Source organism: Aythya marila (genome assembly GCF_965140915.1).
Source record: "Aythya marila genome assembly, chromosome: Z".
In the NCBI taxonomy this organism is placed as follows: domain Eukaryota; kingdom Metazoa; phylum Chordata; class Aves; order Anseriformes; family Anatidae; genus Aythya; species Aythya marila.
The window spans coordinates 35,792,147-35,816,679 of record NC_139080.1 but is presented as its reverse complement, the minus strand read 5'-3'; the positions used below and the strand labels follow the sequence as shown (position 1 = coordinate 35,816,679).

The following is a 24,533-nucleotide window of genomic DNA, read 5'->3' as shown; positions in this document are numbered from 1 at the left end:
AAAAAAACAAATCTCATCTCCAGTACTCAAATTCCCATCATCCACTGCAAAGTAGAATGGGTAGTAAATAATTTTGTCCTAAATACAACTTTATAAAGTTATATAATGGAAGATGTATAATGAGGTGGGGGTTGGTCTATTCTCTCACGTGCCCGGTAACAGGACAAGGGGGAATGGGGTAAAGTTGCAAAAGGGGAAGTTTAGGTTGGATATTAGGAAGAAATTCTTTACTGAAAGGTTTATTAGGCATTGGAACGGGCTGCCCAGGGAAGTGGTTCAGTCACCATCTGAAGGTGACTCAGAAGAAGGTGACACCTGGAGGTCTTTAAAAGACGTTTAGATGTAGAGCTTAGTGATATGTAGGACTTGTTATTGTTAGGTCAGAGGATGACTAAGTGATCTTGGAAGTCTCTTCCAACCTAAATGATTTTGTGTGTGATTCTGTGTTAAAAACATAAAATTCTGAAACAGAAAAATATTGCAATATCATATACTAAGGTATTCAATAGGGCTTCTGTGCACCAGTCAGGAATGTAAGACTATGAAATGCTCTAAACTTTAACACTCAATTTCTGAGTATCTCAATTTTTTTTAAATCAATGAAATTTAGTATGTTGCCTTTTAGTTGATACAGTATCTGAGATGACAGTTCCATTATGCAAGCAGGCAGATTGAAAATTCGCTAAATACAAATTCTCCAAAACCTGATTTTCAAACAAACATTCATGTGAATTGTATTGTGCAGAATGCAAATTTCTACAGCATTCTGAAATATACTAAATTAAATGCTATGTAAAATACAGCAAGTCAAAATACCTAATAATTCAATTATATTATATGGGGAAGAAAATGCATATTGGAGAACAAATACAAGACAGAAAAGGATGTTATACTTCTATATAACAGTACTGAAAGTGAAATATGAAAAATAAGTCTACTGCTAACATTCTTACTCATTTCTACACAAGAAAGGGGGTGATCCTAACTAAAATGAAATGAGAATAAATAGCACAAAAGTAACTTAAACATTATGTAAGTATTTTATTCACTTCAAACCCAAGAGTGATAAATTCTGAAAACTTAGAGGTAAGGTGAATTTAAAAGAACTTCACACATAAAAAGCAAAACACACAGACAAGGCATGCTGCAACACAGTTGCATATAGGTTACGAATTGACTGTGAATACTAAGGTTTTATTTGCAGTTTCAAACTGTTAGAAAGTCACTTTTAAGCACAGTACCTTTGTTTTTATGTTTTTCTTTTTATGAATTTTGACGGAAGTGAGAGTAGTTTTCAAGATCCCCTCTCAGTAAAACTAATTTTTCATTGGAACTAAAATTCCAGGCTCCTCTGGATAGAAATGGCTGTTTCTCAGCACACTTCATTTTAAGAGAACAACTTTGCCTGTGTCTTTAAAAACTCTAACCTTCAGACTTAAGGCACTTTTTACTGTACCTTGCCAACTAGAAAAAACAAAACACTAAGCAATTCTACTATCTTTCAGGTCACCTCCACTCAAAATCTGCCAGTCTGCACTTTTTTGTGTCTACATACAAAGCCTTTTGTGACTGCTTGAGTTTGGGAAAATACACATTCTTCGTATTATTCAAGAACAACTTAAGTAACCTCCACTGAAAGAATAACAACATAACTCACATCCCTAATTCATTTTTACACAGGGAGACACTTCCATGCATAAAGTGGCTGATTTTCAGCTTTTCTACTTGTGCTCTTTTAGGAGATGCAGAAACTGATATAAGCCTAGGAAACAAGACCTATTTGAAAGCAGAAAGCAAAACACTGTATTTATTTTTAGGGTACTAAAGCAAAACGCTGTATTTATTCTTAGGGTACTGTACATTACTTATATGAAGGCATATATGTGAAACAATGAAACACAACTGACAATTTTTAGCCACCTTGTTGGCTCTCTTCTAGTTCATCTCACCTGTATTTAGACTAACATAACAAATAATTAAAGGAATAACCATTAAAATGGACAACCTAGTCATAGCAGTTTGTTTTTTTCTCTGCATTTGTAAAAGTTGAGTTTTACACCCAGGTTTAATTTACAGTAGGTCTGAAAACAACTAGATCTAGTCAGCAAAAGTGATAAGTGACATTTTTCTGTACAGAAAGTAATATAAAGACCCCAATAAATAAAACAAAACAAAACAAAATGGCCAGTAAGAAGGAGGCACACACTACCAGCCTTTGGAGAACCTCTGTTACGACTTAACATTTCTATTATCTAATACCTGCTTTAAATACAATGATGACATAGTTTACATTGATTTCATTTTATTCTTCCACAGACATAGGAGAGTAACATGAATAGCATCTGTATAACACCATCTACAATATTGATAAACATAGTGTTTGTTACTGAAAAACATGTACAAAAAAAGATTCTAGTTTCACCCTCAAACTTCAGTCTGAGGCAAAACTGGTTCTCAGAATGGGTATTGTTTCTAAATTCAAATTATTTTTATCTATAACCATTTCTACCATCACCTGAGAACAGTACAATCCTGTTACTGAATTTGTTCAGAAACCTCTTTTTAAAATCATTGAAGGGACATGTTAAATTGGGGTGTATACATTAGAAAATAATCTGTATCCCAATACAGTGTAGCATGATAATGTTGCATTTGGCCTCTGAGGATAAGGAAATTATTATTCTTTATTGTTTATAAGCATCCTGTTAAAAGCCAATCTGCCATCCAATATTGATTCTTGAGAACATCAAGTAATGTCAGGAACACTGGGAAAAATAAATTGAAATTTTCAAGCAAATATTTACAATATGACTGTGTAAAAATGGTGATGAACTGCAAAAACAGCTGTGTTTTTTACAAATGCTTATTTGACCAAATGCATGTAAAAAACTATGATAAATTACTACTTCCTAGGGGTTATATATGACATTTCCCTCATACAGATAGTACTTTTAATATGCCTCTCAATCCTTCCAACAGTCTTGTGAGATAATCAAATTCACTTAATTCTGTACAGTCTCTTGACTAAGCTCACAGAAAAAAAAAAAAAAAAAAAAAAAAAAGGCATAAGCTGGAGTATCAGGGTAACTGCTTGTTGTGGTTTAATACCGATGGGCAGCTAAGGTCCACCTGGCCTCTCTCACTCCCCCTTCTCATAAGGACAGTGGGAGAAAATATGCTGAAAAGAGCTCCTGGGTTGAGATAAGGACAGGGAGTTCACTCCCCCATCACAGAAAAAACAAACTCAACATAAAGGAGATTAATGTAATTTATTGCCAATTAATAACAAACTAGAGCAGTGAGAAACTAAAAGCAAATTAAAAACACCTTTCTCCCATCTACCCTCTTCTACCTCGTCCCTCAGAGCAGCGCAGAGGTACAGGGGACAGGGAATGGGGGCTGCGGTCAGTCCCTGTCGCTTCATCTCCACTCCCTCACGGTCTCTCTCTGCCCCTGCTCTACGTGGGGTCCCTCCCATGGGATGCCGTCCTTCCCCAACTGATCCCCCGCATGGTCTGCCCACAGGCAGCAGCTCTTCAAGCACTGCTCCCACACGGCTCTGTGCCACAGGGTCCATCCATGGGGTCCATGTCCCCCAGGAGCAAACTGCTCCAGCACGGGTCCCCCACGGGTGGGCGGCAGCTCCCCCCAGACCCCTGCTCCTGAGTGGGCTCCTCTCCACGAGCTGCAGCTCCGGCCCGGGGCCTGCTCCTGCAGGGGCTCTCCATGGGCCACAGCCTCCTCCAGGCCACATCCACCTGCTCCACCGGGGGCTCCTCCACCCGTGGGGGGGCTGCAGCGTGGAGATCTGCTCCATGTGGGACCCATGGGCTGCAGGGGGACAGCCTGCTCCACCAGGGGCCTCTCCCTGCACAGCCCACAGGGGAACTGCTGCTGCATGCCTGGAGCACCTCCTGCCCTCCTGCTGCACTGACCTGGGGGCTGCAGGGCTTGTTCTCCTCTCTCTCAGCTGCTGTTCAGCAGCAGTTTATTTTTCCTTTTCTTAAATCTGCTCTCCTAGAGGCCCAGCCAGCATCACTCTGCGGCTCAGGTCTGGCCATCGGCAGGTCCTTTTTGGATCTGGAGATGGCTCTGGTCTGACACATGGCAGCTGCTGGGCTCTGCTCACAGAGGCCAACCTTGCTGCCAAAACCTTGCCATGTAAACACACAGACACTTGCAGCCTGGCAGAAGAAGGTCTTCAGCCCAGCTCTGGCCCAGAGCAGGCTCAGCCTGGGCTCAGGCCGGGCTGCTCAGGGCTTCACCCAGCCAGGACACGAAACCCCCAGGCCACAGAGGCCCAACCTCCCTGTGCCCCAGCTCCACAGCCAGGCTGTACTGGTGGGGAAAGGCTTCTCCTCATCTCCAGCCCGAGCCTCTAGTGCCTCAGCCCATGCCCTGCCTCCCACCCCCCCATCACACACCCCTGGGCAGAGCCTGGCCGCGTCTCTTCCTGACGGTGCCAGGGCTGCTGCTGGGTGTCCCCACAGCTGCCCCTTATCCCAGCTGAACCAGCCCTACTCTGCAGCCTCACCTCACAGAGCAGGGCCTCCAGCACCACTGCCTTGGTGCCTCCCCTCTCTCCTGCCAGTTTACTGTCAGGAATAAATTACAAGTATTTCTTGTATTGCAGGACTCAAAAATCGATACTGCATCTACAGCACTGAGCAGAGGGGGATGATGATCCCTCCCCTGGCTCTTGAGCCACACACATCCTCCTCATGCCTCCCTGGGTATTGTTGGCCCTCATGGCTGCCTGAAACAGCTGGCCCCTGCTCAGCTCACTCCCTGCCCACACCAAGAGCTTTTCCCTGTCCCCCACATAGCTGCATCCCTAGTTCATGGCTCACCATTTGTCCTAATTAAGGCCACTGCACATTTGTGTCAAGGTTCCTCATGGCAGCCATGTCCCTGAGCACATCAACTATTCCCCCAAGTTTGGTGTCATCTGAAAATTTGATGAGCATGCCAGCTGCCCCCTCCTCCAAGTCACTGACAAAGATTTTAAACAAGACAGGTCCAGGATAGGTCTTGCAGGTAGCCACTTTTTACCAGCCTCCAGACCAGTACAATCCATTAACCACAGCCCTCTGAACCAAAACAATCAAAAAGCTTTTTTTAAACAGGTTGTTTTTCATCCATTCAGCTGTAACATCTTCGTTTTGGAACACTGTAGCAAGACAGTTTAAAAAATCTTGCTAAAGTTCATGTTAGTCATATCCATTGTTCTTGCCTTGTTCACAGATGCAATCATTTTATCACAAAAGACAATTTGGTTGCTCAAAAATTAGTTGTCCTTGGTAAATCCATGAGGAGTTTCTAGTTACTTTCTCAATTATGTGCCCAGATATGGCTTCCAAGAAGACATTCTGTGACTTTCCCAGGGACTGACGTGAGGCTGACCTATCTGTTCTTGGGTCATCCTTTTCATTGGAGACTGTCGTGGTTCCGCTCGAGTGGGCAGCCGAGCTCCACCACAGCCGCTCTCTCACTCCCCCTCCTCAAAGAGGAATGGGGAGAAAATATGTGAAAAGGGCTCAAGGATTGAGATAAGGACGAGAAAATCACACAATAATTATTGTAACGGGCAAAACAGACTCGGCATAAGGAGATAGTAAGATTTATTGCCTACAACTAACAAGCGAGAGAAGTGAGAAAACAAAGGAAAAAAAAACCAAAAGCACCTTCCCCCCCCATCCACCCTTTTCCACCTCCTCCCCCCGAGCGGCGCAGGGGAACGGGGAATGGGGGTTATGGTCAGTCTACAGCACTTCTTCTCTGCCGCTCCTTCTCGGTCACTCTCGTCCCCTGTGCTGTGGGGTCCCACCCACGGGATGCAGTCCTTGATGAACTGATCCGGCGTGGGCTTCCCACAGGCAGCAGCTCTTCCAGAACTGCTCCAGATATGGGTCCGTACCACGGGGTCCATCCCTCAGGAGAAAACTGCTCCAACCTGGCTCCCCTACGGGCAGCAGCTCCTGCCAGGTCACCTGCTCCTGCGTGGTCTCCTCTCCACGGGCTACAGGTCCGGCCCGGAATCTGCTCCGGCAGGGGCCTTCCACAGGCGGCAGCCTCCGTCGGTGCAGGGCCACCTGCTCCACCGTGGTCTCCTCCACGGGCTGCAGCGTGGAACCCTGCTCCACCGTGGTACTCCATGGGCTGCAGGGGGACATCCTGCTTCACCATGGTCCTCACCACAGGCCGCAGGGGACTTCTGCTCCGGCGCCTGGAGCACCTCTCCCCCTCCTTCTACACTGACCTTGGTGCAAGGCTGTTCTCCCACTCCCTTGACTCTCCCGGCTGCTGTGTGGCGCAGCGTTTTTTCCCTGTCTTAAATATGCTCTCACAGAGGCGCAAACAACATCGCTTATTGGCTCGGATCTGGAAAACAATGGGGCCCTTCCCAAACATGGGGCAGCTTCTAGATCTTTCTCACAGAAACCACCCCTATAGCCCCCTGCTACCAAAACCTTGCCATGTAAACCCACTTCCCTGATTTCCACAACCTTTGAAAGATGATAGGCAGCAGCTTCACAGAGGCATGAGTCAATTCTCTCAGCAGCTTGGATGCAGTTCAGCTCGTCCAAAGGACGTTTACTAGTCAAGTTATCTCAAGCAACTCCCAGCTCATCCACTGCTGGTACTTCTGAAACCCAGCCTCTAGGCAAGCTTTATCTATTACTTTCTGTCACTAATTTATCCTTCTCTTTAAGCAACAAGCCCACAATTTCCTTTTTCAGCCTTTTAGTAGTGCAACAAACTCTTTTTATTACCTGTCACAACTTTTAAGTCTCAACTATAATTAGGTTACCACTGTCCCTGTGTGCCCACACAATGTTTCTGAATTTCTCATTGTTTGTAGACTTCATTGCGTTCACTTCCTGAATGCTGATACCCTCCTCCTCATGCTCCCTGCCCACTGACACCTGGTGATTAATTGTGTTTAGCTAAGCTAAGCTAGCGTCCTGATGCATCCACTTGTTCTCCTTAGCATCTTAGTGGACTGCACTTGGGCTTGGAAGAGGCTGTCTTTAAAGACTTGGTAAATTTTTCCAACCTCTTTAGTGCTGTTTCTCATGCAATTCCACCCGTCTCTGCCTACTCCATAAACCAGAGAGCCCGCTCCTTAATTCTAGGTCCATACTGTGCTACTACTGTCCTTCCTTCATTTACTCAGAATCATTGACTTCACAATTTCACAGTCACTATTGCGAAGGCTGCCATTGATTATTAGATCCCCCATGAGTTCTTCCTTGCTTCTGAACAGCAGATCCAGCTGTGTGTCATTCAGAGTTGATTCAGGTAGCACCTCTCTCAAGAAGTTACTTCTGACACCACCTTGCCACGCTTGCCAACTCGCTCTGAAGTACTGACACTACTTATTTTCATCCCTGGAATCATAAAACTATGACACACTTTTCTCTCCTGAGCATGCCCTATCAGCCAAGAAAAGAGACAGATTAGGAATTATTATGACTGTTCTCATTGAAGGTGTCAGTAACAATGATTTTCAATAATTTATCAGGTATAGCAATACATTTAACAATTTGAAAATTACTAAATCAGTTCTAAACCACTAGATTTCCCCCTGCCCCTCCAAGAACCAGCAAACCAACCATTTGTTGTCTTGGAAATCCTGTAATGCTGTCATCACAACCATTCCAAAGGCCTCAATTTGCAAGAACTTCACTTCTATGTTAAAAAAATCTAAATGGCACTCTTTACAAGGGTTTTTCCATCAGTAGAACAAGCAGAGGAGTCTCCAAAACTACTAAATTGCTAGAGTGAGAAAAAAGATATTTCTGGACAAGATACTGACTAGGTAGTTACAATATTGAATATACCAGAAAGTCATATACATTGATAGTTTAAAAGAAAATGGTGTAAGAATTCATTAGCCATGTAAATAAAAAGAATCCATTGAATATACATACATATATGTAAGCAGACATCAAACACTTTGATGCCATGTTTGGGGTTTTCATTCTTATACAAATTTAAAAAGAAATTGCCAATTTTCACTTAACAGGTCAAAGTTACACTTAAATAACAGACACAATATTTTGCACTATGCATTCAATCATTTCTTTTTTCATTTTGTCATAAACAATGAAAATAACTTTTTAAATATAGTATATGCAATAATAAGGTCTCCACAGAGTGAAGTCCTCTGGAGGATAGGACACAATTTATTCAAAACTGCAGTTAAAAGTTTTAAAGGGTCCTTCCAAAACAAATATCAAGTCTACTACAACCAAATTACAGGCAAGTAAATAATACATTGAGAAAAAAGTCATGAATGATAATACTTTTAAGCTTTTATTATTTCATATATATATTTTATCTTAAAATACAGTATCTTTTATTTTTTAATGATTACATTTTAAGATGACTATTTGAAGTCAGATTCCTGCTTTGCAACATCAATTTTTAAAAAGCTGTGGGTCTTTAGTGAAGGAATGTAAATGAATGCAAGTCCCCACTGGTAGATTTGAATATATAACTTGTTATTTAAGGAAAATAACTTGTAGTGCAAATGTCTGGAGAAGTTATTTCTGAAATAACATCCAGAAGTCCATTCCACTTCATACCTTTATTCTGGCATCACTGCCAGATTTTTCTGTTTTCCATTGTACCTCCTGTTTCCTCAGTTTCTCCAGGTCATTTAGCAGGTCAGCACAGCGTGTATTTAATCCCTTATTTTCCTCCTCCAGGTTTTTTATAACCAGTCTGTTTTGCTCTTCGTTCTTCTGTGCACACTCCTCGGTGTCCTGTAGAACAGTACCACAAGGGCCGATAAACAAAAAAAGTGAGAACTAATCAGCAAATATAAACTGTGCAGTTTTACCCTCACAGCAGCTTCTTCTATATTTGATGGCCAAGGTCACCTGTGTACTTTTATTGGCCTCTTTCATGCAGGTGGAAGGGTCATATTTTTTAGCTGGATGACAGCTTTGATGAGTACACATTTGCAAAGAGCCCATTAATTGATCAAGCTGCCTTTGATGCTGTCCCCAGCTATTTTTGAGACCCACACAGACATATCCTCCCAGACCTCGGCTTTATCAATTAATAATGCCAGTCCCATCAGAATCTAATTACAAGAAGCCACATCTTCACACTCCTACTTTCTTTGCTCCATTTCCATCATTAACTATTTATCTGAAAGTTATAAAGCTTGGATTCTTGGCTTTAAAGCATCTTCCTCGGAGTTGGTATGTGAGAAAACGGTAAGGTATAGCAAGGCCTAAGGCAATTTTTTCTCCAAGCTTGTCACTTTCTGTGCCACAAAGGCTGACACTGCTTAAAGAACTACTTCAAAGCTACAGTCTTATAAAACTATGTACAAGTCAATATACCTTAAGTTCTTCACTTTTATCTTTAAATTTCTGGTTCAAGTTACTGAATTCATTCTTCAAACGGGCATTTTCTTCATCCACAGCAATTTTTCTCTGTATTAAGTTGTTTATCTCTTGCTGCTGTCCTGAGAGTCTCTATTAGAAAAATAAATCTGTTAGACAAGAAGCAATTGTAAAAGAACTTGCATGTGCTGAAACCATTTTGACCTATGTCGTGTAACGATCTATTATATGTAGTTTTTCAGTATTCTTTTCATTTAGTTACTACTTTACTCATACCCAAAACAGCATCACCATTAGACACAGTAATGTAAATGTGGAACTGAATAGTTTGCTGCAACTGAACAAAAAAGCCCATAAGTGTAGAACCAAACAGAAATTGTTCAGTCAAAAAAAAAAAAAAAAACAGCCATTTGTAGAAATGATATTTGTGGTTGAGAATTAAGAATACATTAAAGTACTTTTTCATTTGCCCTTTCAATGTACCAAAAATCTAGCCAAAAAAAATAGTTGAAAACTCTCCAAAATTCATGATGATAATGAAAAGCATTTATTAAGTGAGGAAGCCAGATTATGATAGATAGTATCTGCATGAAAAGAATTAAATCTAACTGAATTTGCAGCTCAAAGCAAGGAAGACAACTCCACTAAGCATAGGCAACAGTTTTATGTGATGCACATAACAGAAACTCATGGCCATTAAAAAAACAACAACAACAAAACTTCAAGTTTCTATGCTAGATTTTTTCATTCTATTTTTAAGATATTCATATTAAAGCATCCTCAGTCTTTAATGTGTATTTGCACTTTGCATTTTTCTTCAGGAGTCTGGTTTAATTTCACGTATTGCTTTGTCCCTCGCCATAAACCAGAACAGCATTTATCTATTACATTTTCCTAGCATGAACACTGTAGCTGTATTATGAAATAGAAGAAACTTTTGTTTGAGGACAAAAATGCAACTGCTTTGCCCTTAACATCCAAAGTAAATAAACATGCTCAGAAACACATAAAATGATCAACAAAAGTATTATTCCAAAATACTGCTGGTAACACACACAAAGGTTTGTAAACTCCAAATGGTAAATTCTGATTCATGTTTATGTCAGACATGAAAAAGAACAAAAACATGCTGAGAACAAAAGCATACATAGAACAATGCAGTTGAAATTCTAACCAGCAATCAATGATTTTAAACCTACACATAACAGGGTAAACAGTACGTATGTCACCACTGACCACTGAAATAATTCACCTACAACAAAAAAAACATGCATAGTATAGCCAGCAGTCATGGATACAAGCAAGCTGTGCAGGGGTAGGCATCACTTGCTCAGCATGTTTGAAGTATCTGTGCGTTGGTATCCAGAGCACCTGTACCCCAACAGCAATACGTCCACAACGCAATCCTCACAGAAGGATAGGTTAATTTTCAGAGTTTGAGTACTGGTCTGAAAACCAGTGTCTCCTCAAGATATGAATGTTTTTCTCTGTCTTATGCATTATGTTACAACATTTCAAAACTCTTAATACCCAGTAAAACACCCTTTTCAGTATTACTGGAGTAAAAACATAAAAAAAATAAAAATTAAAAAAAAACTCATTTCACATATTTGATTTTAAGACTAAGGCTGGTAGGAATTATTTCTTTGCCAATTATCACTTAAGTCACTTGCAAACTACAGTGACAGAAAGGCTCCAGAAAAATATATTTGAAGGCTGTGAAATTAGTCTATGCATTTAGCAAAATACTTAGTCATTTAATGTATCACTTCATTTCTTTTTATGGATTGTATTTTGCCTTGCTGTTTCATCTTTTACTTAACAGAGACCTTTGTTTTAACTTCTTCTGAATTACTTTGCATATCTGCTTATCTTCTATAGACTTCTTCCCTTTTTCTACACAACACATCCTCACTTTTCTTGCAGATACTTTTGTTTTCTACTTTTCCTCCTACCATTAGCCTCAAATCTTCTACATATCATTCGCACAAATGTAGCAATTAATTTATCCCTATTCTAATTTACTCTAAATTTGGTGATGTTTTTTACAAAATGAAACATACCACACTATGGATAAGAAAATATTTCCAAGCAAGAACAAACCCTAAAAAGCAGTTTGAGAATAATGAGAAAGAGAATGGAATACAGCTAACCTCTGTAGCAAATACCAAAAACAAGCAACCATGAACAGATAATGTCAAATAAATAGTGTAGGGAGGCATGAGGGGTATTTTACTTTTCCACAATGAAATTTTTAGTTTATCAAGGAGGGGAAAAAAAAGGAAAAAACAACACACCTATCTTGTGGTAGGTAGCAGCCATAGTAGAATATACAAAATGACAGACTTTCTAACAGAGCTTTTTTTAAAAAGGTGGAAAAGAATATGAACACGAATTAAAGAGAATAGAAAAATGAGAGTAAAATCAAAAGAAAAGTGAAAGAAAATACAGAAACCTCATACTCTCATGTCTTGGAATTTTTCCTCACATGTCATTAATTCAAACCAACCAACCAACCAGACAAAAAAATACCCAGAGGATTTCATTAATACACCTTTTTACAAACAGTTCTGTCATGTAAAGACTCAACTGTGAAGATACTGAACCAGCTTGTATTTAAAACAGTATTTAATTGGTAATTTAATCTTGAACCTCTAGTGCAGTTATTTATTTTTATAATATAACTAACTCCCCTACAGAGACTCATTCTACAGCATTGGCACTTTAAACAAAAACACTCTAGTTAAAGTTTTCCTAAGATTATAGATTCATAACCATTCTTCCATTTCTTCCAAAATAAAACTAAACCCGAATTTCAGATTCAGAAATTTATATGAAACTTTTCTCAGAATCATACCACAGTGCATAAACCTTTTTAGCCCAGGTAATTTGTTATTCAGGACACTACAACTTATTCATAAATTGAGTGTGAATATGCTACGCTAACTTCATGATGTTCAAATTGTTAAAGTACTATCAGCAAGTTTAGAAGAGTGCACACAATATTTTAGATTTCATTTTTATATGTCTGTTTATATATATGCCTGCTCACACTTCATATATGTACATATGTGTGTAGTTAAAAGTATATTAGAAAGGCAATCTGCTGAAAAATCAGTCTATGCATTTTTCTCGTTTGCTTAGAAATATTTTTGCATAACTACGTAGGACAAACCCAAACACCCCACCAGTTCTTTTTTCTTTTTTTTTTTTTTTTCTGTTGTTTATTTGCTTTCTTTTTATTTTTAAATCCCTGTCTTTTTTGGTAAGAACATTTGCATTTTGGTCCTTGCAAGGTTGTATATACTGCCAGGATGACAGCATGCATTCAGTAGATATTATGGAAGGAACGGGGAAATAGAGAAAACTCATCTTTACCAAGGACTCCTCTCTTGCATACTTTGAACCTACTAGACACGACTTAACTATTCAAAAAACAAAATATTTGTTCTTCAGACATATTACAGTTACAGAAACAAGTCATTGTTGGCAGATAATGATTAAGTTGCATCTTTTAAAACACAATTCCATATTACCATGGAAAGCATTACTTCATTTGCCTCCCTCTCAATCCCCCAGTCCTCACAGACTTTGAGTAAGTGGCTCCTCTGAGTCATCCTTCTAGCTCATTGCTGCTTGTTTAACGTTTATCAAGACAAAGTCAACATTGAAAGAACTCCCCTAGAAATTCTACCTATCCAAAAGAGTCTGTTGGCTCTAATGGAGTTCAAGATTCACAAATATTCACATAAAGAATCTCAAAGTTCAGCTCCAGCTCTTTAAGGCATCCAATTGAGCACACAAGCTACGCCATGCTGAAAAAGTATGGATACGTGTGTATGTATATATATATATATATATATATATATACACACACACACACATACATATATATCACAGAATTTCTAGGTTGGAAGAGACCTCAAGATCATCGAGTCCAACCTCTGACCTAACACTAGCAGTCCCCACTAAACCATATCCCTAAGCTCCACATCTAAACGTCTTTTGAAGACTTCCAGGGATGGTGACTCCACCACTTCCCTGGGCAGCCCATTCCAATGCCTCACAACCCTTTCAGTGAAGAAGTTCTTCCTAAGATCCAACCTAAATCTCCCCTGGTGCAACTTCAGGCCATTCCCCCTCGTCCTGTCACCAGGCACGTGGGAGAACAGACCAACCCCCACCTCGCTACAGCCTCCTTTAATGCACTTATAAAGAGCAATAAGGTTGCCCCTGAGCCTCCTCTTCTCCAGGCTGAACAAGCCCAGCTCCCTCAGCCGCTCCTCGTAGGACTTGTTCTCCAGGACCCTCACCAGCTTCGTCGCCCTTCTCTGTACCCGCTCAAGCACCTCCATGTCCTTCTTGTAGCGAGGGGCCCAAAACTGAACACAGTACTCGAGGTGCGGCCTCACCAGAGCTGAGTACAGGGGGACGATCACCTCCCTAGCCCTGCTGGTCACGCTGTTCCTGATACAAGCCAGGATGCCGTTGGCCTTCTTGGCCACCTGAGCACACTGCTGGCTCATATTCAGCCGACTATCCACCATCACTCCCAGCTCCTTCTCTGCCTGGCAGCTCTCCAACCACTCATCTCCCAGCCTGTAGCTCTGCTTGGGGTTATTGCGCCCCAGGTGCAGGACCCGGCACTTGGCCTTGTTGAACTTCATGCAGTTGACCTCAGCCCATCAGTGCAGCCTATCCAGATCCTCCTGCAGAGCTTTCCTACCCTCAAGCAGATCGACACACGCACCTAACTTGGTGTCATCTGCAAACTTACTGAGGGTGCACTTGATCCCCTCATCCAGATCATCGATGAAGATATTAAAGAGGACCGGCCCCAGCACCGAGCCCTGGGGAACGCCACTAGTGACTGGAAATATACGCACACACGCATTTATAAAGCATACATTAAACTTTTATGTAAAACATACATTTGTAAAGCAAAATCAGAAAGATCTTTGGGTCATGTCAGGAACACGATGTTTTACAGAAGTTTGAAGAATAATGGAGGCACATAGATACAACAAAAGTGCAACGAGCTGCTTAAAATGTTTGTTCAATATTGTTGGGATGGAATTTTAAACTCAAATAAACTACTTACTTTGCATACTTTGCAGCATAGTCACATATCATCCTGAATCAGACTAGCACATTAATTACTTATCCCCACAACCGACCCACATAAGACTTTAAATCAAACAAAAGACAACTACATCATATCAATCATCATGAAGCAAACTCATCTGAATGGTCTACAAAGTCAACTATTGCAGCAGTAGTGAAACATGATTTAGGTAAGCTATATCTGCATGAAAAAACTCCTGTTATGTTTCAAAGCATATTACCTGGGTACCATCTTGTATGCTCTTTTCCTCTAAAGAGAATGAACTTTTATTCTCATATCTGCTCACTTCACAGGCTTATAAAGAACCGGGGGGGGGGGGGGGGGAACACAGGAATATGACTTAGGAGCCATGAAATAAGGGTCATAAAGAAGAGTTTCTAAGATACAGACAATTAAGTAAATTATCATCTGCCTTTGCCTGGGCAGCTATTTTTGCTCTTTATTTCCTCAACCCATGAATTACTTTGTATAATAAGAATAATAGAGTAAAGACTGATTTCTTGAAGCAGAGAAAACAATCAGTGTTCCTAAAAGACTATCCTATTCTGGTAGGCAAGTGAAACAGCAGGAAAAAAAAAAAGAAGAAAGTGTGATCAAACACATGGGGCAACCTCCCACATGAGGTTATTTTGACAGACTTCACCAGATAAAAACACTCATCAGGAATTCATCTATTCCCACAGTATCTACTGTTTTTGTCTAGATAGCATAAAAGACAGGTTAATGCTACACAAGAACAATCTTAAAATTCTGCATTGACTGCAATTGTGCTTGTTTGAATACAACAGGACAAAAGCAACATTCAATAGGCTGTTGACAGCCTCCTGCCCAAGAACTATAAAAAATGTATATAACTAAGACAACTAGAGTACACTTGCAAAGATTTTTCCATAGACAAGCTTCCAAATACACAAAATAAAACTGTATTCTACAAGTGAATTCACTCTAAGAAAAAACAAAGGAATCTGCTGATACCCTTTTGCTTCACTGAGAAGAATCAAAGAATATCCCTTATATACTGTTAGCACCCAGAATGCTCCAGGCAACAGTACATACAAAGAAAGAAATACCGTGAGCTGTTGGAGCACATCTTCTGATGTTCAAGAGGACTGTTGTTCCAGAATTCATTTTTACTTTTTCTCATGGTACCTCTTTAGCTACAACACAATACAGGTGTTTTTTGTTGTTGTTGCTTTTTGTTTGTTTTGTTGTTGTTGTTGTTTGTTTGTTTATTTTTCCTTAACAATATCCAGTTATTTACTGGAAATAACTACTTCTGTTTTAAATACTTTAATGTCAATCAGCAAGGGAAGTAAAATCACATGCTAAGCTGCACATCAGAATATAAAGGGAAAAAGTATTTTTTCTCCTAGCTCTGTAAAAAAGCACATCAGAGTCATGTCAGTATCTTGGTACAATTTTCCGTCATATTTATTGTGAACACATAAGCAAAAATATAGATTTTTAAACTGAAATTCATTTTTATCCAGCCTGAATTTAGACAGTATACTACCTTATGCAAGACAGTGAAAGTGACATAATAACGCTAGGAGTCTGTTTTCAAAAAGAGTATCAGTATATACAATGACCAAGAGTAATAGACTGTTTGATGTTCTTATAGATATCCTCATTGAACTTCAGTGAAATATTTTTAATCACTACATAAAAAGCATGCAGAAAGGACTACGAAACAAGAGTTGTACATACTATTACTACATAAGTGTTTCCACATTTTGGAGTGGAGGAAGATTATTCACAGTACTGCAGTGTAAAATGTTACCAGATTACTATCAGTACTCCCTACGTGCTTCTATGCAGGTTCATAAAATGTAGGTAAGAGCGGTAACTGGAACTGATGAGGAACTCCTAAACAATGACTTTTTATGAAATACCAAGACCTTAAACAAAATGAATTTACTAATTAATTTACATTATTTTATTACAACTCAAGTAAGCACAAATTTATTATTCTCCCTTTTAAAATGCCTCTCTTCAAAATTTCTCCTTCAACTTTTACACATGTATTGTCATCAAATCACCATTGTCACCACCCTTTTGTCACCACGTACCTGAGATCAGCTTACCACAGTCCTAACTTTCTCCCCTTGTTTCCAACTTTCCTTTCTTCTGGCAGGAACTGCAAATTAACTAGGTGCCATTAAAAAAGTACTGTCAACACTTCACATCTTTCCTCGTTTTCTCAAATTTCTCTTTATATTTTTTGAACTTCATTGTTCTAAACTTGAACACTCAGAAGCACAATTAACAAGTAATATTCCCAGTCACATTCAGATACAGCTCTCCCACAGAAAGAGCACAGAAGAAAAAAAAAAAAAAACAAACAAAAGAAATCCACTTTCATCTCATGACTATTCATTAGATCCTTTAATTATTTTCAGATGTAGGATGAGCAGAAGTTCTATGTAAATAATTCATGAAAAGGTAGCCATATGTTATAGAAGTCATCAGCTGCACTTAGCAATCTGTATACTGTCCTTTCATAGTCAAAATGACGCTAGCCAGTTATGATACAAAATGCAATTATTTTTAAATCCATACAGCTCCAAAAGTAAAATGCTGACAGTGCTACCTGATTCTACAGTAACATGATGCCTTCATTCACAAACACCTATTCAACTTAGAACTTGACTTCTAAGAAGGACAGAAAAAAAACAAGGTAAAAAAACAACTGTGTATAATGGATAAAAACGTAACTTGTGCAACAGTATTATGAGTACATATCTCACTATTAATGCCTGCTTTTCATGTTTGCCCTTAAGCTATAACAATCTTTAACAAAAAAAACAGCAAGGAGAGGGGAACTGAAGTGCAGGAGTCCACTTGATTTTCATAGCACCATAAGTTTGTTTGTTCTTCTTTATCCCATCCCATGCTCCAGGACTCCCCAAGAAGAAACAATTTAAAAGGATTTACCTAATAAAAAGAAGAATGATGCTGCCAGAAGACATCAGGAAATCCATTCCCAACATTAACGAGAATATCAGAACTTCTATCAATAATAGACATGAAATAAACATAACCTAGAGATGTATACAAAAAAAAAATGCTCAAAACACTGTCCATTCAGATGTGTTTACCTACTGTTTATGTATTAAAGAAACAAGGTGGGTCTTTTTTTTTTTTTTCCAGGAGGAAGAAAAGAAAGTAAAGATCCTGTAAAGAAGGTTGGTTTTGTTTTTGTTCTAAGAGTATCAGGTGAAATGGCTCTACAGAGAAGCAGATCAGAAATATAAGCAGCTGATGACATTTTGCAGGTGGAGAATATATTCTTGCTCTTCTGACAGTAGTTGGTCTTGCACCTGAATTCTCTCCTGACCCATAGATTAAGTAAGGGTCAAACAGTATAATCCATTATGAACACTGTGTTCCCCATTGTGCTCTTTAGACTTGTCTGATGTGATTAATTGGGTATCTTCAGCAAATTTTGCTATCTTAATTATACCACCCAACAGAATCTCTCAGTATTTCAACATGTGGTGGAAATACACTGGGACTTCATGTAGCGACATCATGTAGTTTTGCAACTCTAGCGTCTTGCTTTCTCTAGCAGCAAAAGAACAAATTCTAGCCAAAAATCTGCTAAGCAGATGACAGCAATGACAAAACTTTATGACATGCGCCATTGTGTTCCATTTGAGCTGCTCTTTACAACTACTTCATAGCACTTTCCTTATCTTGTTCATTAAAACAAGGTTACACAATTTCTTTCACTTCTTACCATCTCCTACAATCTCATGCATCACTTCTGCTTGCTCCTTCTGCTGCAGAGGCATAAGGCAAGCATTGCCAGCAGCTGGTTTTGTATTGACGGTGGGAGCCAAATACTGTTTCTGGCATGGGTGCAATAGATTTGCCATATCTGAAACAACATACGCACAAGCTCCCTGCCCTAGAAGGGGAACCTTTTCACAAGAAAACACCTCTAGTTTGGAAATGAAGCGGCACTGCTGAAAAGAAAAGCTGTAGCTTCACACTAAAACCAGCATCTCTCCCAGTATAGCATGCATTGCAGTAATGCATCTGCTAGATTTAAAGATTAATGGGCCATTTTCCTCTAATGAGGATATGACAGCTCTCAGGATAACTAACACTGACAATATAATCGATACTGACAATCTTGCCACAGCTCTAACATCACCTTAACCATCAGCTGCTCTGAATAAATCCCCCTTCCTCTTTTGTCTAGTTGTTCTCAGCATCAGGTCAGACTGGATTTTCTATGGGACCTGTAAAAACTGTTCTGTAAAGCAGCACAATGAATCACAGAATCATTAAGGTTGGATAAGACCTCCAAGATCATCTGGTCCAACCATCCCCCTACCACCAATATCAACACGTCCCTGAGCACCACATCCAACCTCCCCCTGAACACCCCCAGGGGCAGTGACTCCACCACCTTCCTGAGCAGCCTGTTCCAATGCCTGACCACTCTTTCTGAGAAGAAATTTCTCCTAATTTCTAACCTAAGCCTGCCCTGGCACAACTTGAGACCATTCCCTCTAGTCCAGTAATCTGTGAGAAGAGGCCGACCCCCAGATCACAAAACACATTGACACATTCTCTACTCCACCTCTCCTTAGCAGATATATATATTTGAAATGATGCAAAGCAGCAGCCCAGCCCTCTGGATCAGGCAGCAGAAAATCCAAAATATCTCCTTACCCCTTATTGAGCCCACTATTTCCAAATGAAAACCAATAATTTGCTGAATTTTTTTTCTCTTCATTGCAGAGCATGATCTTGATGGAACTGGGTATTTTTTCTACATTGGCATCCTCTGCAAGGGCTGCACAAGGTCCTCAGAGCAAAATAGCCTCTGTCTTTGAAACTGTGTATGACTATGAGATCTGCAGGAAAGGACACCTACAAGCATTTACTCCTGACACAGCAGTATTTCATTACACTCACATACATCAACATTGCCAGATCAGGTATAGTAAATAAAGAACAGCTGTTGCTATGATCAACTTTTCTGATAAGCTCCCTCCTATGTGTGGTCAGCAGATTCATATGGGCAGTACTTCAACTCAAAGGGCACGCTGCCTTCTGCTACCCTGTCCTTAAGGAACAGGGGTTTTCTTGAATGTGAGCAAATCTGCCTGTATTCAAGTAAGAAGCCATGATATATGAAAAGATTCCTCATCAACACTGTTCTTAGAGGGAGGAATAAAATCCAGCTTCACCCACTCACTATACTGATTTTACAATTGAAAAAAAAAATGTTTCACTAAAACAAACATAATACACTAAACAGCTAAGAAGTCAATTTCTTCTACAGTATAAACAGTTTCCAATTACTTTAGAAACCATTTTAATCTGTAGAAAAAAGGCTATCCCATCATTTCTCTGATTGGCTACTTAATTGTTTTTACCTGAATTGGACAGGAAATTCTCACACTACACCCCAAGCTCCTACAGGACAAACAGCATCATAAAGATGAGGCCCACAGAAAAATCTCTTTTACTCTTTTCCAGACTTATATTGAGCTCTGCTAACACAAGAATCAAGCATTTCACACCGGTAGAACTGGCACAGGACAATTAACATCACTTTTCTTCATTCACTGTACTTTTTTCCTGTCTAATCTGAGTGCAGCTGTCATTTCAGGCTAAAAACACAACTTAGAACAGGAAGGCAGAGTAATAAAGATCCAGAAGCTTTAGACAACTTCAGGCTTGGCCACTCAGGTAAATTAATGAAAATCAAGTGTGGCTTTATAGCATACCTGTACCATCACCCAATATAGCTGCTGTCTAGTAGATTAAGTGGGAGAACTCTTTCCTCAAAACTGAGTAAGCTAGCACACAGAAACACGTTTTCAACTTGCAGAGAAAGCATTCCTGTTGGGAATTCACACAAAAGTACTAATGAGCTGTAAAGGCACACTGTAATTTACTGCTTATTAATTTCTTCAGACAAAAAAGCCCACAGGTATTAGCCATAGTCATCACACTGCCTACCTCAGGTAGACTTGTATCAATAAAACAAAATCAGCAACATTCAACTATTTGAATTATATTTTCCTTCTTGTCTTTCTCACGCAGGCCAGTTCCTTAACGAGATTTCTTTCCCTTAATTTTATGAGAATGCTAACTAGAAGTTGGCAAGCAGTAAAAAAGACACATGATAATTCACCAGTGAAGTCTGAAAGGGCTGCATCTAACAAATGGGTTCCAGCATTGAATGATGAAATATTTTCCAAGGTACAACTTGAGTTAAAAAACCTTTTTGAAGAAAAAAATGTCTGTGTCCTCAGATATTGTTCACTTGCATTATCTATAAATATAAATCTCATTCACTGGAGAAACTTTTTTTGCAAGAGTTTACAAACTCCACATAATCTCATCACCACTGACACATTCAGCTAAACTCCCTATTACTGAAATTATTCTCATGTCCCTCATTACACAAGAATAATCAAGGTTATCTGCTACTGGAAATAAAATGTTAAGATGGCAATAATGTGTGTGTATACATTTGTCTTAATTTAATAACAGCATTTTATTACAAAGAAAAATACAGTCAGGTGAAAGTACAAAAGTTAAGAAAAAATTATTAGCGTTAATTAATGCTTAAAGGTAGAATTATGCTTCTTTCAATTGGACCCATTAAAGGGGCTTTAATACAGATTTGCACAGCAAGCTGAAGATTTTCAAGTGCAGATAATGAGGCAAGCTAGTACTATTTTAACCCCTCTAGAGTATAATCGGTTGATAAGGTTTGAAACCTTACAAGGTCTAGGACAAAAAGATTAGCTTTAGTTCCACCAGATCAGAATTGAAACCTAATTAATTAACAATGTTGTAAAGACAAAAAAGGTTTACTGCTACTTTTGCTCATCTTTAATTTCATCTTCTAAGGAAAACAAGTGAAGATATTTTAATCTATTGCATGCATGGCGAAAGACTGAATTTCCTGCTCCCACACTATCCTCTAAACTAATAGTTTAAAAGTCACAAATTTGAATGTATTATTGCAAAACCTCACCTTATTTTAACAGAAGGAGGGGGCGGGGAGAAAGACATTGGAGACAGCAGCAGTGATATATTTGAGACATACAAACATTATACATTAAGTACACCAGGAAAAAATGTTTTCAAAGAAAAAAGGAGAATGAAAAAGATACCTGCAGCAATCAGTCTTCAGAATAACAATAATCATAACTGTAGGAAAGTGCTGTATCCACATAAAGGCAGTAGAGTAGTTACACATTCTTTTCCTTGAAACACACAGAGAAACTACGCATACATGGCAAGGATGCAACACTACTGAGGAAAGAGTTTTGAAACAGTGACTTATGATTCTATGGCACTAATGGGCATGAGTTAGTGAAGGGACTTGGTAGGTGATGATCTTGAAGATTTTTTCCATTCTAAATGATTCTGATTGTATGACTTAATGCTATTAGTCATACAAAATAAAAATGTCATCAATAAGACAGGTATAGCAATTTAGCCATCACCCTCAAAGGTGTGAGATTTTTACCACACAGCATTTAGAATAATTGATACACACAACACCAGGTATGGCACAGGTGTGACTACCAAGAGTGATCAATGAGTTACAAAGACAGTAATAAGAGGAGGAGGAATAAAGGGAAAAATAATATGGAAAGCTCAAACATGGCATGTTTTGTTTCAGAGTTATGTGCAGTAATAGATGAAAATACTACCAATTAATAAGTACTTCAATAAATACGATATTATTTGGACCTTCAAAAGGTACACAAGTGCTTCACATAACATTTAAAATGTTGAAAAAACAAGTAGCTACACAATAAACTCATTACAAGAAATAAACAGTCATACATTTATCTAAATCTAATATTACACCATTTTAATTTAGCAAAGGTGCACATCAGACTGAATGATGCTAATGCACACAAAAGGTCGATGGATGTGCTCTCTTCTCACAGAGAAGTTATCAGACAGCAGAAATTTTGCAAAAACAAACTTACATACATTTTTACACTTAAAACCATGAGTTCTGTTCTTATGAATATTGGAGTAATTTTTTCCTCGATTAAACAAAATTGATTAAAGACTGTACTCACATTTAATTAATTAATTATTTTAGTAGATTTTCTGTAACATCCTAAAAAAAGGAATGTCTTCAGCCAGCTGAAACATCTCAGTACAAATAAAGCTAATTTAGCTCTCAGTATTAAGTAACTATAGGCATCTCACCTACAGTGTGGGCAATAAGATTTCCTATTTATGGTCATTTTAAATGGGCTCTTCGGCATGTCAGGACAATGTCTAAGCAGAATACAAGAGAAGGAGAATTTCATTCTAGGGTTTTGTTGCTATTTCTGGCAGCAACATCAGCTCACATGTTGAACAAGTTTATTTGCTTTTTTTTTCCCATTTGCAGCATGGATTTGTACCATCAGCTGATCAGTGGCCACTCAAATTCCTAGTAAATACATACCCTTGTGACAAATGTTATTGTAATTGATATCCCAATGTGATGCATGAAAAGGAAGGGAAAACAACAGAAAAAAAAAAGACTGGATAATCCCACCTTCCCAGACATAACAGATTGGTAGACTGCAATATGCAGGGTTGAACTGTTGTTTTCTATACTTTATAGAACAGAACTTCCAGTGTTATTACTGCCAAAGCTGACACTTTCATAAACAATACATTGGTATGTTAATTACACAAATAATGTCATTTCTCCTTAAATAAACAAAGAATGAGCAAATACAGAAAGACAAAATAAATGAGAATGCTCCCCACTATATTGTTCTCTATCCCAGCTCAAGTCTTCAATTACCCTTTGGGTCCAAACCACCATGAACACTCTACAAACTCAGAAAACAATCCCCCTTTCTTGCAACCTGGTGGCATCCTAGGAAACGGATGAGGTAAGACCAGAATGCTACCGGTGTTGTATACAGCTTTAATACACAGCACTGGCCTTTGACACCAACCAGTGCCCTTCACAATCCACTCCATGAGTCAATACTACAGTATTGGAAACTACACGAAATGGCTCAATTGAAACATGTGTTTCAGCAGGCACTATCACAGAAAAAGCAGCTTCTGTTCTACTCATCAGCTGATTCTTCCCATCATGTTGCCAAGCCATCCTTTCCTTGGTTGCCTCTTTTCCTTGGTACTAGTTACATTTCCAGTCTCTCTCCACTTGCAGATAGTAACTTCAATGCACACAATCAATTTCAGATTTCTGATCAATATCAATTTCAGCTTCCAAAATTGATCTGAAACCACAGATAGCAATCTCATGGAGATGCATGCTACAGGTTCAAAAGCTAGCACAGCAGGCAGTCTTTCTTAAAAGCACATTACTGCACACAAATCCTTACAAGCATCTTACACAGGTTTTTTTTTTTTTTCTTTCAACTAAGGATAGGGTAAAAATGCAGCAACAGTCACGAATTGCTGCTTAATAACTTCGATGTACATGTAAGCACCAGATGCATTATGAATCACATCTACAGCCATTGAGGAACTAAAACCACAGAAACTCTAACCACTGCTCTAATACGAAATAAAAGGATGAAGAATCACACCTCAGTGGTGTTTCTTGTCAGGCAGCAGGTGTATCAGTTTTTGAACAAATCCAAAGCAGGTAAACTCTGGAAACTAGTTTATTCCACTGACTATAGAAGTTACCTCTTTCAAATAAGAAAGATCCTAGGGTCTAGGCAATCAGAGGGATATGGTTTAGTGGGGACTGCTAGCATTAGGTCAGAGGCTGGACTCGATGATCTTGAGGTCTCTTCCAACCTAGAAATTCTGTGATTCTGTGATTCTGTGAGAATCGGGAGAAATTTTGTTAACGATCTGGCTGAAGGGGCAGAGCAAACCCTAATATTGCTGACAACAAAAACCTTGCAGCACTGATTGATAAACCAGAGTGTCATGCTGCCATCCAGAGGAACTTGGACAAGCTTGAGAAATGTCTGCCAGGAACCTCATGACGTTCAACAAGGGGAAGAAGTGCAGAGTCCTTTGTCTGCAGAACAGCTGCCCCAGGCACCAGCACATACCCAGCT

The 24,533-nt window shown here is 39.2% G+C and overlaps 1 protein-coding gene across 4 annotated transcripts in view; it reads right to left on the bottom strand.

Annotated features, from left to right (window-relative positions):
* Window positions 1–24,533, bottom strand: part of CNTLN (centlein) — a 203,810-nt gene that overhangs the window by 146,263 nt on the left and 33,014 nt on the right. For all 4 annotated transcript variants that reach the window (XM_082783244.1, XM_082783245.1, XM_082783246.1 and 1 more), the window contains exons 4-5: window positions 9,360–9,494; window positions 8,592–8,771 (exon numbers count right to left, since the gene is read on the bottom strand). In XM_082783244.1, the coding sequence (XP_082639370.1) occupies window positions 8,592–8,771; window positions 9,360–9,494 (315 nt within the window). The remainder of the gene's footprint in view (window positions 1–8,591; window positions 8,772–9,359; window positions 9,495–24,533) is intronic.